Below are 15,689 nucleotides of genomic sequence, written 5' to 3'. Positions count from 1 at the left end.
CAGAGGCACTATGTAATTTGGTGGGTACAAGTGGGTGATTTAGGAGTTCGCATTGTGGTGTAAGGGGATCAGCAGCATCTTGGGAACGCTGCAGGTTCGATCCTCAGCCCAGCGTAGTGGGTTAAGGATCTGGCATTGCCGCCACTGTGGCTTAGATCTGATCCCTGGTCCGGAAACTCCATATGCTGCAGGGCAGCCGAAAAAAAGAAAGAAAGAAACACAAAATTAAGTGGGGAATTTAACTCAACTTGCAGGTGGTTCCTTAGAAATGGTTATTGCTCAAGATGAAAACCTTCCTGAAGATGTTGTGAGAGAATTTGGGATTGACCTGATTACTGGATTACATCATCTTCATCAACTCGGAATTCTCTTTTGTGACATTTCTCCTGGGAAGGTAATTCATGAAAGTTTGATTTCCTGTTTATGTCTTAGTTTATAAATGCTTCCAGAAAGGGGTTTTTATTTTTAGATGCAATTTCGATATAGAACGTCTTGAAATTTTAAGTTAACATTTTTTTTTTTTTAATTAAGGGAAACATACAGTATTGTACTTTAGGTTCCTATTTAGCTACCCATTGAAGTAGCTTTTAGAATGCAAAGTGTCCCCTCCTTTGAGGGTTCTTTGAGTAATGACTGTTCTTGAGGTTTATTGTGAATGATGAGCTCAATAGATGTATAAAACGAGACTCTTCATTCCTATAGTACGCAGTTAAAAGCCGTAATTTTAATTTGATAATAGCATTCTTGGCTCTATATGTATGGTTACTAATATTATGGATTAAATATTTTTCTGGTAAAACTACCCATAAATAAATGTGTTTCAGTGAAAAAGGGTCATAACACCTGTTTAGTGTCTTAGTGACATTGACTGCCATTTAGAAGCTGTGTGCCCTGGACGAGTTACCCTTTCTTTCTTTTTGCACCTTAGTTTTCTTGCCTGTGATAATGGAGATACGTATTTCAGGGAGATGTGAGGATTACGTAGTATATTTATGTTAAACTTCTAGAACACTTTCTGGGAGATAGTATGCTCTCAGTGACATCTGTTGTTATCTTTATAAGTTGGAGCTCTTACACGTTTGTATGTGTTATAGGTCTGCTACTTTTCCTTTGTTAGTGTGAACGCAATGAAATGAAAAGTTGAATATTTCCTGGTTAAGCATTATTGTAGGCCATCGGTATAAGGACATAAGTGAACTTAAAAAAAAAAAAAACTCCTTAAAAACTCTATATAATGACTAGAAGTTCTTGTTTGAAATATTTGTATACTTAGGTCATGTCTATAACCACTTAACTGTGTTACAGCCATGAAAGCAGCTATAGACAGTTTGTAAATGTGGCTTTGTTTCAAGAAAACTGTATTTATGGACACTGAAATGTAAATTTCCTGTAATTATCAAATGTCAAGAAATGTTACTTTTTGGGGAGTTCCGGTTGTGGAAACCAAGCCTACTGGTGTCCATGGGATGCAGGTTCGATTCCTGGCCCCAGTGATTTAAAGGATCCGGTGTTGCCATGAGCTGTGGCCTACGTCAGGGACGCGGCTTGGACCTGACGTTTCTGTGCCTGTGGTGTAGACTGGCAGCTGCAGCTCCAATTTGACCCCTAGCCTGGGAACTTTCATTTGCTGGGAGTGTGGCCCTAAAAAAACAAACAAACAAAAAATAGAAAAGAAATATTACTTTTATTTTTTTCAACAGTTTAGAAACACAAAAACCACTCTTGGCTTGTGCTTGCGCAAATATAGGCAGTAGCAGAATTTGGCCCAAAGACTGTAATGTGCCCATCTCTGTATGGGAGCTCTTTTTTTTTTTTGTCTTTTTGCTATTTCTTTGGGCCGCTCCCACAGCATATGGAGGTTCCCAGGCTAGGGGTCGAATCGGAGCTGTAGCCACCAGCCTACGCCAGAGCCACAGCAACGCGGGATCCGAGCCGAGTCTGCAACCTACACCACAGCTCACGGCAACGCCAGATCGTTAACCCACTGAGCAAGGGCAGGGACCGAACCCGCAACGTCATGGTTCCTAGTCAGATCCGTTAACCACTGCGCCACGACGGGAACTCCTGGGAGCTCTTTAATAAGGTCTAGTGTCAGCTGTTTATAATCTAGGAGCTTCCAGTCAGGACAGAGACCTTATGGCTTGCAAAGTCTAAAATATTGACTGATTTAAAAAATTTTTTTTTTCTGCTCCCTGCTGGTGATTCAAAAAGTGTGTTCCCTGGACCGGCAGCATCAGCATTACCTGGGACTTGTTAGAAATGCAGATTCTTGGGCTCCACCCCAGACTTGTTGAATCAGAAATTCTGGGGGTAGGACTAGTAGTTTTTCTGAACAAGGCCTCCAGGTGCTCAAAAGAAGTTTAAAAGTCACTGTGGGAGACTAACAGACATCCTTGGTATTTATGATTAGAAGTTGAGTAGACTTTAAACTGCTCTTTAAAGACCAAAAAGCCCTCCCTCACCCATTGCAAGGGAAGATAAGATAGAATAGGGGTTCCTGGCATGATTTCAATGATCAACAGATTACTTCTTATCACAAATTATATCAGACTTGACACCTATCACATGCCACTCACTTTTTTTTTTTTTTAATTTTTCGGGCCACACCCACGGCATAATAGGGAGGTTCCCAGGCTGGGGGTCCAATCAGAGCTACAGCTGCTGGCCTATGCCACAGCCATAGCCATAGCAACATACCAGGTCTGAGCCGAGTCCGCCACCCACACCACAGTTCATGGCAACGCCGGATCCTCAACCCACTGAATGAGGCCAGGGATCAAACCCACATCCACATGGATCGTAGTCAGGTTCCTTAACTGCTGAGCCATGGTGGGAACTCTAGCCACTCACTGTTAAAAGCCCTTTGTGGGAATTCCCGTCGTGGAGTAGTGGTTAATGAATTCGACTAGGAACCATGAGGTTGCGGGTTCGGTCCCTGGCCTTGCTCAGTGGGTTAACGATCCGGCGTTGCCGTGAGCTGTGGTGTAGGTCGTAGACGTGGCTCAGATCCCGCGTTGCTGTGGCTCTGGCATAGCCCAGCGGCCTAGCCTGGGAACCTCCATGTGCTGCGGGAGCTGCCCAAGAAATGGCAAAAAGACAAAAAATAAATAAATAAATAAATAAAAGCCCTTTGTGTTACTTATAACCTCAATCCTTACAACAATCCAAATCATTTCCCCCATTTTATAGGTGAAGAGACTCAGATTGAGGTTAAGTGAATTGTGCAGGTCAGACTGCCAGTAAGTAGTGGACCTAGGCTCATATCTAGGTCTCTAACTTCAAAATCCATACTTCCTCCTTTGATAAACAAATCTAGGATGGGTGGGTCTTTAAATCCTCTTTTAGTTGTCACAGAGGGCTGATGAATATAGATTGTTTTTTTTTAATCTTTCCCAAAAGACTGTACTTTCTCTCTGTGATTATATGATACATTTATCACATACATCGGAGAATGGACAGTTTAATATATGATTGTATTATTATTCAAATGTTGGATTTATTTTTCTTTGGCTTCTTTTTAATTGTCTGAATTATGATGAAGCAAGAAAGCTAGTACTTAATGCTGTAGTGAGATTGTAAGAGGTACTAGTACTAATGGAGTTGCAATTTGAAATAAATTTGTTTCTGAACATGTGTTATTTTTTTTTAATCTTTATAGATACTCTTGGAAGGGCCTGGCACACTGAAGTTCAGTAATTTTTGCTTGGCCAAAGTAGAAGGTGAAAATTTGGAAGAGTTCTTTGCCTTGGTGGCAGCAGAAGAAGGAGGAGGTGATAGTGGAGAAAATGTACCGAAGAAAAACATGAAAAGTAGAGTCAAAGGTATGTGAAGGGGAGTTCCCGTCATGGCTCAGTGGTTAACGAATCTGACTAGGAACCGTGAGGTTGTGGGTTCAATCCTGCCTTGCTCAGTGGGTTAACGATCCGGCGTTGCCGTGAGCTGTGGTGTAGGTTGCAGATGCGGCTTGGATCCTGCGTTGCTGTGGCCTGGTGTAGGCCGGTGGCTACAGCTCCGATTCAACCCCTAGCCTGTGAACCTCCATATGCTGTGGGAGCAGCCCAAGAAATGGCAAAAAGACAAGAGGAAAAAAAAAATAAAAGTATGTGGAGGGCTTCAAGATCAGAACTTGAGTTGTGGGCTGCCCATGTCGTGTGTTTATGAGGTAATAGCCACCTTTTACATTGCCACTCAAATAATGTATTGACAATAATAATGACCAGGAGAAGTCTGGATTTAAGGATGGCTTTGTCCAGGGCCTGAAGTTTTCCCTGTGGCTTGTCACTGGTCACTCCTTGTGAACACGAGGAGGTAGGTATTGTCTCCCTTGCTGCTGAATCCCTGGCACTTAAAGCAGTGTTTGGCACATACTAGTGGTTCAGGAGATACTCAGTTGTATACCTGCTGTTCTGGAAGTAAGGGCAATTTTTTTTAGGGGTGCATCCTTGGGAGGGTGCTTTTGACAGTGAGATGGGGCCTGGGCTGTTAGATTGCGGAAATTGAGGGGAGAGTGTGAAGTTATATTTCTTATACCTAAACTTTTTCCCCCTTTTTTGGCTGCACCCACAGCATATGGAAGTTCCCAGGTCAGGGACTGACTGCAAGCTGCAGCTGCTGTGGCAGTGCCGGATCCTTAACTCAGTGTGCAGGGCAGGGGGTCCAATTGGCAAGGCCGGAGAAACAAGCCAGATCATTAACTCACCCATGAAATAGTGAGAACTCCTCTTATATCAGAACTTTTTTTTTTTTTTTTTTCTTTTTAGGGCCGCACCTGTGGCTTACGGAGATTCCTAGGCTAGGGGTCAAATCAGAGCTGTAGTGGCTGGCCTGCACCATAGGCACAGCAATGCCAGATCTGAGTCGTGTCTGTGACGTAAGCCGAAGCTTGCAACAATGCCAGATCCTTAACCCTCTGAGCGAGGCCAGGGATCGAACCTGCTTCCTCATGGATACTAGTCAAGTACTTAACCTGCTGAACCACACAATGGGAACTCCTTATACCAGAACTTTTGCGAGAAATGGTAAAGGTCTTTTTTCCTTAAGTTCCCAGTGCAAGTACTTGAGACTTTGGACCACTGAAGCTGTGGAGACTCACCAGCAAGCCAGGGGCACTGTGGAAGAGGGGACCATCCTTGGGCTTGTATCGCATGGCCCTGGATGTGGGGAAAGAGGGAAAGGGATGGGGAATAGCAGGTGACCATAGGCCTCATTAATATGAACAAAGGAAATTTAACTTTCTGGGCTGGTCTTGGAGTAAAATTTTGTGCCCAAGAAGAAGGCTTTTTAAATCCCCAAGTTACATTCTGGCATTCTTTGAAAATGAGTATTGTGGACTATGCTTTTGTCATATGACTGGCATTCTTTGAAAATGAATATTGTGGGCTATGCTTTTATTATAGAAAATAGGGACGGCAATAGATTTCAGGAACGTGTATTTGAAATCTTCCCCTTTCATTAGGGAAAGAGGGCTGTGTTAAGGAGAAATGGCAGTTTCCACCAGTGACTCTTGAGTTATTTCTGAGCTTAATCTTAAGAACAGTCCCCATGATGGGAGCACATTAGCCTCTTTGATCAAGGATGAAGGATGCCGTCATATGCATTAGTCCTCACCTTCATATCCCTGTGGAATAAAGATAAAGTAAAACCATTTCTGTTTCTCTGGAGGCTTTGCAAACTCACAGTCTTAAGTGTGTTGATCAGTAGGCACTTGAAGTAAAAACCTTGCTTTTTGACATCCGTCAGTGGCTGGCTTTTGTGGTGGGCTTGACCGCTGGTCTCTGGGAGTGGTGTATAGCCTGAAGGATCTATTAATGTTGGTGTTAATGTTAGTTTTTAAAAATATTTTCACATAGTCTTGCAAAATGGAACCATAACATTAGAAAATGTTAAAAATGTGATCTATGCATGAAGTTATATTCATGAGCATGTTTTCCTCCCATCTTTTTTCACCTCACCTGGTCTCTTTTAGGTAGATTTGTGTTGGGAACAATACAAATGCCTAATAAAGCTGTCCTTTCTCCTGTGTTTTTAGGATCTCCTATCTATACAGCTCCAGAAATTGTGAAGGGTACCGACTTCTCCATCACCAGTGACCTCTGGTCTTTGGGCTGTCTGCTTTATGAAATGTTTGCAGGTGATTACTTTATGGTTAAGTTTAAAATCAGAGCAGGGCACACACATAAAGGTTAAATCTACAAGTTCCCATTGTGACTCAGTTGGTTAAGAACCCAACATAGTATCCGTAAGGATGTGGGTTCGATCCCTGGCCTTGCTTAGTGGGTTAAGGATTTGGTGTTGCTGCAAGGTGCAGCGTAAGTTGCAGATCCTTCTTGGATCTGGTGTTGCTGTGACTCTGGTGTAGGCCGACAGCTCCAGCTCCAAGTTAACCCCTAGCCTGGGAACTTCCATATGCTACAGGTGTGGCCCTAAAAAAAAAGTGGGAAAAAAAAGGTTAAATCTATAGTTGCACATAGTTTACCTATAAAATGCGAAAAAGCTGCTTTTTCCAAATTTTTCTATATATTGATTTTGATTGACTTGCTTGGTGTGTAGGCGTATACAATATTTTAGGGACTTTGGACATAGAGGTATTTTTCATGATGATCATCTGCAATGTTAGGTATGCCTAACTACTAAAAAGTGAGTATTAGCAGAAAATCTTCCAAAGGCACCTGTCACTATGAATTGTCAGATATGTCCTGGGGCCTGTGTAGCTCTTGGGTCATGGTAGTGGTCCATAAGTGAATTTGCGTATTTGTTAGCATGATGAATTTTGAATTACAGCACTGTAAAAAATGTATAGGCAGTGTGTTTGGTAAGTACTAGGCAATCAATAAGTAGTTATTGCTGTATACGTATTTTTTTCCTGGAAATCAAGTAATGCTGAATTATCTATAGTTAAGATTTATTAAGAATTATTCATGAGATTTATTAATAATTATTATTTGATGATAGCAAACTGTTGTTTAATTGTGCAATTTTCACATGATTTTAGGAAAACCTCCATTCTTCTCAGAAAGTTTATCAGAATTAGTTGAAAAGATTCTTTATGAAGATCCTTTGCCACCTATTCCAAAAGGTAAGATTTTTTATTATAAATGTAATTATTTTTTACAGTGACTCAGGTGCACTTTTATCCAAAAGTTTGTTTTTATTGATTCATAATCCCTCAAGTTTATATTTTCTAGTCAAAAAATGGTATTTTTAGGAATGTTAGCCTTTCCTTTGCCATTTTTAAGAGGATTCAAAGTACTACTAAGAATTTCCCTCATTTAAAAATACACTTTGTGCTTCTATATCAAAAGAAGTCTAATTTAAATATTTAAAAAACTCAAGCTTTTGTTTTTTTGTATGTACTTAATGTACTCATGTCCCATTTAGTTATTTCTATTTAGTATAGGAACAAACTAGGCATTTCTCAGCCCTTATTTTGATGAATCAGAATGCTACCCTGATAAGCTTTTAAAGTCTGTTAACTCCTTTTTTTTTTTTTTTTTTGCTTTCTTTTAGTGCCGCACTGTGACATATGGAGATTCCCAGGCTAGGCTGCTGGCCTACGTCACAGCCACAGCAACACAGAATCCAAGCCGAGTCTGCAATCTACACCACACCTCATGGCAATGCTGGATCCTTAATCTGCTGAGTGAGGCCAGGGATTGAACCCGCAACCTCATGGTTCCTAGTCGGATTCGTTTCTGCTGCACCATTGTGGGAACTCCTTAAAGTCTTTTAATGAAGATATATAGTTGTAGTATTTTTAAAGTGTTAGAAATTTAATCATAATCATACAAATTGTAATTAATGTGACGATTTACCATTAACAATTTTAAGGAAAGGATGTAAAAAACCAAAAAGGTAAAACATAATATACTTGTTTGTACACCACAAAGGTGTGATTCTTAAGACATAGAAATAAAAACAGGACTTTATGAAAAATAAGGTTGCGAGTTTTTATTTTTATTAATTTATTTTTTTGCTTTATAGAGCCGCACCCACAGCATATGGAGGTTCCCAGGCTAGGGGTTGAATCAGAGCTGTAGCCGCCGTCCTACACCAGAGCCACAGCAACGCCGGATCCGAGCCGTGTCTGCGACCTACACCACAGCTTACAGCCAGATCCTTAACCCACTGAGCGAGACCAGGGATTGAATCCACAATCTCATGGTTCCTAATCAGATTCATTTCCACTGCGCCACAGCGGGAATTCTGGTTGTGAGTTTTTAAAAGAAAAAAAATTTCAGAAGTGATTAATGGAAGAAATAGGAATACAGAATATTTTTAATATTTAGAGAATCATCCTGGATGAAAAAACCAAAACTCTTTGTTTTGAAAAATGGATGATATTTCTTAAAAAGGCACATTTCTTTTTTATTAGTGATTTTGTAGAAATCACTCATTACTGTCTCCTATAATGATTTCCTGCTTTTTTTTTTAAATACTCATAGCATTGATTTTTGTTTTTTCCTGTAAGTTAAAGGTTTTTTTTATGCAGGGAAGAGAAATCTGAGGATGAACACATCAAAGCTCCAGTCAGGATACCACTGGTGACCCAAGTGTAATTATTTCACAGGGATCTTCATCAGCCTGTGGCCACAGCGCCCAGTAGCACCGTCTGTTTTGATGGCTTCGTTTCAGGGATGCTTTGTTATGTCTTTAGCCAGTGTCTTCATGGCCACTTCTTTTAACCATAGGCTGATGATTTGACCACGGTATATACCTGTCTAATTTAAAAAGACAAATACTTGGCAATGAATGGGATTGGACAGTATCAAAATGTTGTGATTGTTTTCATGTTATAAGATCTTTAAAATAGGAATTGCAAGTATTCTAATCATAGTGTATTCTAAAACAAAGCTGGTCAAGTTAAGAATGCCTCTGAAAAGTGAGGCATAATAGTTGAAGACAAAAGGGTATGAGTTTGTCAGGCTGGTAAGCTTCCCTGGGGCTGTTCAATGAAAAGAAAGTTTAGAGGTTAGCAAGAACTTAGTTTTTGAGATTCATGTTTTTTGTGGTCCAGGGAAACATGTTTTTAGTTTTCGTCCCCTCCCCCTTTAAATGGAGGCTGTAATTGTTAGTAATGTATTCAGTCTTCTCTTAAAAATAATGTATGTGCTTAAAATACCATTACTTTGGAGTTCCCAGGTTAAGGATCCAGCACTGTCACTGCTGAGGCATGGGTTTGATTCCCTGGCCTTCCACATGCTCCTGGTGTGGCTAAAAACAAACAAATGAAAAAGTATTATTACTTTAAATGTTGTTATAGGATGTATGTTCAGCTACTTACTGCTTTTTTTTCCTTTTTGGGTATTACTTTGTGTATAGATTCTTCTTGTCCTAAAGCTTCTTCAGATTTTATTAATTTGCTTGATGGTTTACTTCAAAAAGATCCTCAGAAAAGGTATGTATGGATAGTATTTTAACGAGAATTAGGAGTGGAATCTTTTTTTTCCCTTAATGTACTTCTAAAATTGTACTGTTCTTAATATAGGAAGAGCTGTTCAAATTATCTGTTTTTTTTTTTTTTTTTTTTTTTTTTTTTTAAAGAGGAGTTCCCATCATGGCTCAGTTGTTAGTGAATCCGACTGGGAACCATGAGGTTGCGGGTTCGAGCCCTGGCCTCACTCTGTGGGTTAAGGATCTGGCGTTGCTGTGAGTTGTGGTGTGGGTCGCAGATGCAGCTCGGATCTGGTGTTGCTGTGGCTGTGGTGTAGGCTGGCGGCTACAGCTCCAATTCCACCCCTAGCCTAGGAACCTTCATATGCTATGGGTGTGGCCCCGGAAAAAGACAAAAAAAAAAAAAAAAAAAAAAAAATCTGAGTTTACACTGAGTGACTTTGTCTTTTAATGTATCAAATAGCCGCCTTGTAGTATGACAGATTTTCTTGTAACTCCCAAATACAAAAAGTAACATTTTTTTCCACTGTGGATTTCAGGCTAAAACTGTCTTAGACTGTTAGAATAGGGAAATACTGTCAAGATACTTAATGTAGTAACTTCTAACTGAGCAATATTGTGATTTTAGAATAACCTGGTCATACTGGGGATATCAAGTGATTAGAAAATAGGTGCAGTGTGAATTTTTTGTGTGATTTGCAGTGCTGGCAAGAAGTTAGAAATCCTTATGGTATGGAGTGGTGTAGGGCAGGGGGGAGTGGGAAGTGAATGGAGCAGTGGTCTCCCTGGCCTGGGAAACAAGAGAAGTTAGTTTCTAGCTCAGGTTCTGCTGCTAGGTAACTAGGGGTTTGAAGGCAAGTGTTTGGGGTGTCTGCTTCAGAGTATAAAATGAAGAATAAATTTAGTGTAGCATATAATGTATCTTCATTAAATATAAGAGAAAAACTGTAGAAGAAAATGCTGCTTGTAGAAATTGTAAGATACTCCTATGTTACAACAGAATGCTTTTAGAATTAGTGTTGGTTTGGTGGATAATCTCCTATCTTTTAACAGGATATAAATATACTTCATTTATTTTATTTTATTTAGAACTTTTTATTTAGGACACATTGCCACATATTTATATCCCATTAAGTACTTTTTTGCATAAAAGAGACTACCGTTCTGCATAGCCTAGTTTTTTTTTCTCTCCATGTATCAACTTGGTAATTTTAAATGGCTGCATATGATAACCTATAATAACAACATTTAGAGCACTTCTTGATATAGAATATCATATACACTGACTGCTACGGTAAATATTTTTTGGGGATTCACTTGGGCAGTTACCTCCTTTGGATAAATTGCCCAAACTAAGGTCCCTGGCCAAAGGCTAAGAACATTAAAAAGTTTGATTTGTATTTGCCGCACATCCTAGGAACGCTGGTGGATTTATAGCTCCAGTGACATCAGAAAGCTCCTTCCCTCCCGTTATTTCCTGCAGTGGGCTTTGTTCTTACAAATTTTTGCCAATCTGATGGATGAAAAAGAAATTCCATTTTATTGGTAATTTTTATTTCTCTGATGTTAGTGAGTTTTTGGAGTCCTTTGTATGAAAGAGCTTTTATATGTGGTTTCAAATTGTTTCTCTTTATCATTTGTGCTTTAATTTTAATCAAAGTAGTTCTATGAATCAGATAGAAATTACTTTATTTTTTGCTTCTGAATTTTAGTCAGGCTTAACCATTCTGAGTACTCAAGTATACTCTAAGTAGTAAAACTTAATGCGGCTGGTTTTTTTTTTTTTTTTTTTTTTTTTTGTCTTTTTGCTATTTCTTGGGCCGCTCCCGCAGCACATGGAGGTTCCCAGGCTAGGGGTCTAATCGGAGCTGTAGCCACCGGCCTACGCCAGAGCCACAGCAACGTGGGATCCGAGCCGCGTCTGCAACCTACACCACAGCTCACGGCAATGACGGATCCTTAACCCACTGAGCAAGGGCAGGGACCGAACCCGCAACCTCATGGTTCCTAGTCGGATTCGTTAACCACTGCGCCACGACGGGAACTCCGAGGCTGGGTTTTAAAGAAAGCCTAAAGTCATTTTAATATGGGTCAACTAGTTAATGTTTTGATTCCTAAACAGAAGTGTGACTATGTAGAGTCATGAGGTTGATGATCTTAGTTGTTTCTGAATGAAGTTCTAAAAGTGAACTTCAAAAAAAGGAATGTGTGAAACAAACCTGATGGATGTAACTGGGACATGTTTTGGGAATTCTCCATGGTAAACCATGTTAAAATAGAATTTTAACATTTTATGTTTTATAAAGATTAACTTGGGCAGGCCTCCTGCAGCATTCATTTTGGAAGGACGCTTTCACTAGACAAGATCAGGACTCGAGCACCGAGGATTCCAACGTCAGGTAGTGTAAACTTATCTTTGTGTATTGTCCCTGATTATTAAACACTTGTACCGTTATTGTTATTGCAGCCTCAATGACGTGAATTTCAGTGGTTTCATAATAAGAAAATCAAGCATGTGTTTAATTAAGGGTTGCATAAAGAGTTTAGTCATGACATTTTGTGCTCTTGATTTTGCTTATTTTATGGTCAGTTGCTTATTCTTCAGGCAGGGATTTGGTACAGCAGTCATTACTTCTGCTCACCTGGCTTCCCACCTTGCCAGCACACGGTAGGGTCTCATATTCCCCTTTCAAGTTAGGTGCAGTCATGGGACTTGCTTTGGCTAATGACCTGTGAGCAGAAAGGATGTGTTGTTATTTCTGGATAGAAACTTGAAGAGCCGCTGTGTGATTTACCAGCTTTCTTTCTCCTGATGAGGTGATTGGGAAGAAAACGTCCAAATGGACTTGCTTTCAGGCTGGTCTTTAGTGACTACAGCGAGCATAACATTCTTGCCAGCCTTCAGTGGCTACATGAATGAGTGAGACATAAAGTTAGGAGATTCTGAGTCACATGGATTTATGGATTGTATGTTATCACAGCATAATTTAGCTCATCCTGATGAATATGCTTTATTTTTATTATCGAATCATCTTAGTGCAGGACACTTATAAAAGTGATGGTATTTTGAAAAGAACAAGGTGAGAAGTGACTGAATAGAGGCAAAATCCTGTTTATTGACTGTTTCCCCATCTCAGTTCATTTAATGGTAACTGGTTGTCTGCTTCTTAATTTTTTAAAAAATTTTTTCTTTTTATGGCTGCACCTGTGGAATATGGGAATTCCTGGGCCAGGGGTTGAATCAGAGCTGCAGCTGAGGCCTATGCCACAGCCACAGCAACCCTGGAACTGAGCTGCATCTGTGATCTACAACGCAGCTTGCGGCAATGCTGAATATTTGACCTCTTGAGAGAGGCCGGGGATTGAACCTGCATCCTCACAGTGATAATGTTGGGTTTTTAACCCACTGAGCTACAACGAGAACTCCTACTTCTTAATTTTAATCATGGCAAATTCAGTGTCTTGGGTAGAGAAATCTGAATTCTATTTAAGGTCTCTCCTGCACTTCGATTTCTGTGATCCATTGAGCTTCAACTATGTTTCCACGTTGTATTAGAGTCTATGCAAAGTACAGAAAACTGGACTTAGGACCTGGTCTGTCAGCCTCAGCAAGTGTCAGAACACCTCTAACCTTATTTTGCTATCTCCCCTCCCCCATTTTTAATTAGAGTATAGTTGATTTACAGTGTTGTGACAATTTCTGCTGTACAGCGTAGTGACCCAGTCATACAATACATTTTATATACATTTTTTTTCTCATACCATCTTCCATCATGTTCTGCCCCAAGAGGCTGTCTTCCTTTTTAATTAGTATGCATTTTATTTCTTTTTCGTACCTTACTGCCCTTGATAGGGCTTTTTTTTTTTTTTTTTTTTTTTTTTTAACAATAAGATATTGAACCAGGAGTGATGACAGTGAACATTCTTGTCTGGTATCTGATTTTAGGATAAAAGCATTTTGCCTTTGCCCACTCTGATGAACTAGTGGTTTTTGTCACTGCCTTTTTTCAGTTTGAATGAATGTTGAATTTTGTCAAATGCCTTTTTGTATAAGTTGATATGATCCTGTGATTTTTCTTCTTTAGACTCTCATTATGGACTTTTAGATAAATTGGTTTTCCAGCATGGAACCAGCCTTGCATTCCCATAGTAAACGTCACTTAGTCATGTGTATTACAGTTTTTCATGTCTTGCTGGATGTGTTTGGGGCCGTGTGGCAGGAGGACAATCAAAGTGGGAAAAACAAGAGAACACAGCAATAGGGCTTTGCCTCTTGGGATCATAGCTCTCAGGTTAGAGAAAAGGCTATCTCTCTGTCAGGGTTTTAGGTCCTGGCCAGAAGTGACTGCTGTCCCCTACTAGCTGCTGCAGGGTTACCTGGAGGCTGGGGCCAGACAAAATGGAAAAAGAGAAACAGAAGACCAAACAATAAAACTAGAGGATTTCCCCTGCTCTGACCCTTAGTGGTCCCCTTTCCTGTTCCTTGGAACAGAAATAGAGGGTTTCTCATGGGGCTTCTGATTGTATTTTCTGCCTTTGAGTCCAGGCTGGGCAGTACCAAAAGGGGAAAAATAAAAGGGAAACTTAACTACTGGCTCATTGATAATTTGAGTGCTTGTTTCCTTCTCCAGTCTGTCCGCTGCTATTAATTTTTCCGGGATAACATTTATAGATCTCTTTGTACAATGCCTTGCATGTAGTAAGTGCTCATTTTAGTCATTGAATGAAAAATACTACTTTTCTAACTCCATAGTTTTGCCACATCTCATGTGCAGTTTAAGTATCTTTTCCAACCTTCTGTTCACAGAAAACTATAGAAAACTCAGTGGTAAGCTTGCTTGTGTTGGGTTTCTCTTGTTGAACAGCAAAAACATGGCGTATTCCAGGTCACAAGATGCCAAGGAGCTTCTGCAGAGCCTTCAGGGTGCACAAGCCAAAGGGGATAAGAGTGGTCAGCGACTCAGTCACTCCTTCAGGCTAGGTGAGCTTTCACTTGGGCATGTTCTTGCTGCTAAGAAAGCCTTTTTCTGAAAGTTCTTGATTTGTGTTATCTTTCTCTTAATCTCTTTCTGAGCATTATGTCCTATTCATATTCTTGTTTATCAGTATTGTTTTATAATATTGTTTTATCTTGCTGCCACAGAAAATCCATCAGAGTTGCAGCCTAAGAGTACTGTTGGGGGTACTCAGTTGAATGAGTCCATGTTTCTTCTGAGGTATGTAAGATGACAGAGAGGTAAGGAATCCATGGGAGAGGAAAGCTAAATCTTTTGTAGTATCTATCATCTTGGTGGCAAACTATGTTACACAGAAGTAAAGGACAGGGGTAAAAGCCAAATTCCAGTTTGACTCTCTACTCTCAAAGTTACTGTTGAGTGCTGGCCAATGAAATGTAGTCTTCGCTATGTATTCTTAAAAATTCTTAACCAAACCACCTTATCTTTCCTATTTTTATTTGGATTAAAACTTCCTCATTTTGTACTTCAAATAAAATTGAATTTAAAATTTCTGGAGTTCCCTGGTGGCTCAGTGGATTGAGGATCTGGCTTTGTCATTGCTGTGGCTCAGGTCACTGCTATGGTGTGGCTTTGATCGCTGGCCCAGGAACTACTGTATGCCGCAGGCATGGCTCAAAATAAAACAGAGAGTTCCTGTTGTGGCTCAGTGGGTTAACAACCTGCCTAGTATCCATGAGGAAGCAGGTTTGATGCCTGGCCTCTCTCAGTGGGTTAAGGATCCAGCATTGCTACAAGCTGTGGCTTGGATCCATCATGGTGTGGCTGTGGCATACGCCGGTGGCTGCAGCTCCGATTCAATGCCTACCCTGGTGGAATATGCCTCAGGTGTAGCCCTAAAAAGAAAAAAAAAAAAAAAAAAATCCGACTTTATTTGGATAAAAACCTGAAGAATAGAACAAGTTGTGTTTTTCTTTAAATGTCATTTTATCTGTGAGGCTTAAATGATGTTTGTAATCATTGAAACAATAAAATCAGAATGGTATTTTAAAAGTTATTAAGACCATGTATTTAAAATTTTAATGGGGTATAAATATTGTGTTTTATTTATAGTTTTAGTCTCATAAAGAAATAGCTTAATTTCACAACAGGTGTTATGGTAAGCTAAAACGTCTTGATTTGTTTAACCTATATTTAAATATGAAGTGTTGGGAGTTCCCATCATGGCTCAGCAGAAACAAATCTGACTAGTATCCATGAGGATGCAGGTTCAATCCCTGGCCTCGCTAAGTGGATTAAGGATCTGGCGTTACTGTGGCTGTGGCGTAGGCCAGTGGCTGCAGC

At 40.0% G+C, this 15,689-nt stretch overlaps 1 protein-coding gene across 9 annotated transcripts in view; it reads left to right on the top strand.

Moving 5' to 3' along the window:
- The window catches only part of ULK4 (unc-51 like kinase 4), a 543,576-nt gene that overhangs the window by 19,214 nt on the left and 508,673 nt on the right, over window positions 1-15,689 (top strand). For 8 of the 9 annotated variants that reach the window (XR_002337917.1, XR_002337916.1, XR_002337918.1 and 5 more), the window contains exons 4-11: window positions 255-394; window positions 3,659-3,821; window positions 6,029-6,130; window positions 6,992-7,075; window positions 9,319-9,394; window positions 11,697-11,789; window positions 14,256-14,371; window positions 14,534-14,606. Coding sequence is in view for 5 of the 9 variants with exons in the window: in XM_021070411.1 (XP_020926070.1) it covers window positions 255-394; window positions 3,659-3,821; window positions 6,029-6,130; window positions 6,992-7,075; window positions 9,319-9,394; window positions 11,697-11,789; window positions 14,256-14,371; window positions 14,534-14,606 (847 nt within the window). In the remaining 4 variants the exon portion in view is untranslated. The remainder of the gene's footprint in view (window positions 1-254; window positions 395-3,658; window positions 3,822-6,028; window positions 6,131-6,991; window positions 7,076-9,318; window positions 9,395-11,696; window positions 11,790-14,255; window positions 14,372-14,533; window positions 14,607-15,689) is intronic. The other variant, XM_021070410.1, reaches the window with a different exon arrangement.

Source organism: Sus scrofa, chromosome 13 (assembly GCF_000003025.6).
Source record: "Sus scrofa isolate TJ Tabasco breed Duroc chromosome 13, Sscrofa11.1, whole genome shotgun sequence".
In the NCBI taxonomy this organism is placed as follows: Eukaryota; Metazoa; Chordata; class Mammalia; order Artiodactyla; family Suidae; genus Sus; species Sus scrofa.
This window is presented reverse-complemented; position numbering and strand designations above follow the sequence as displayed.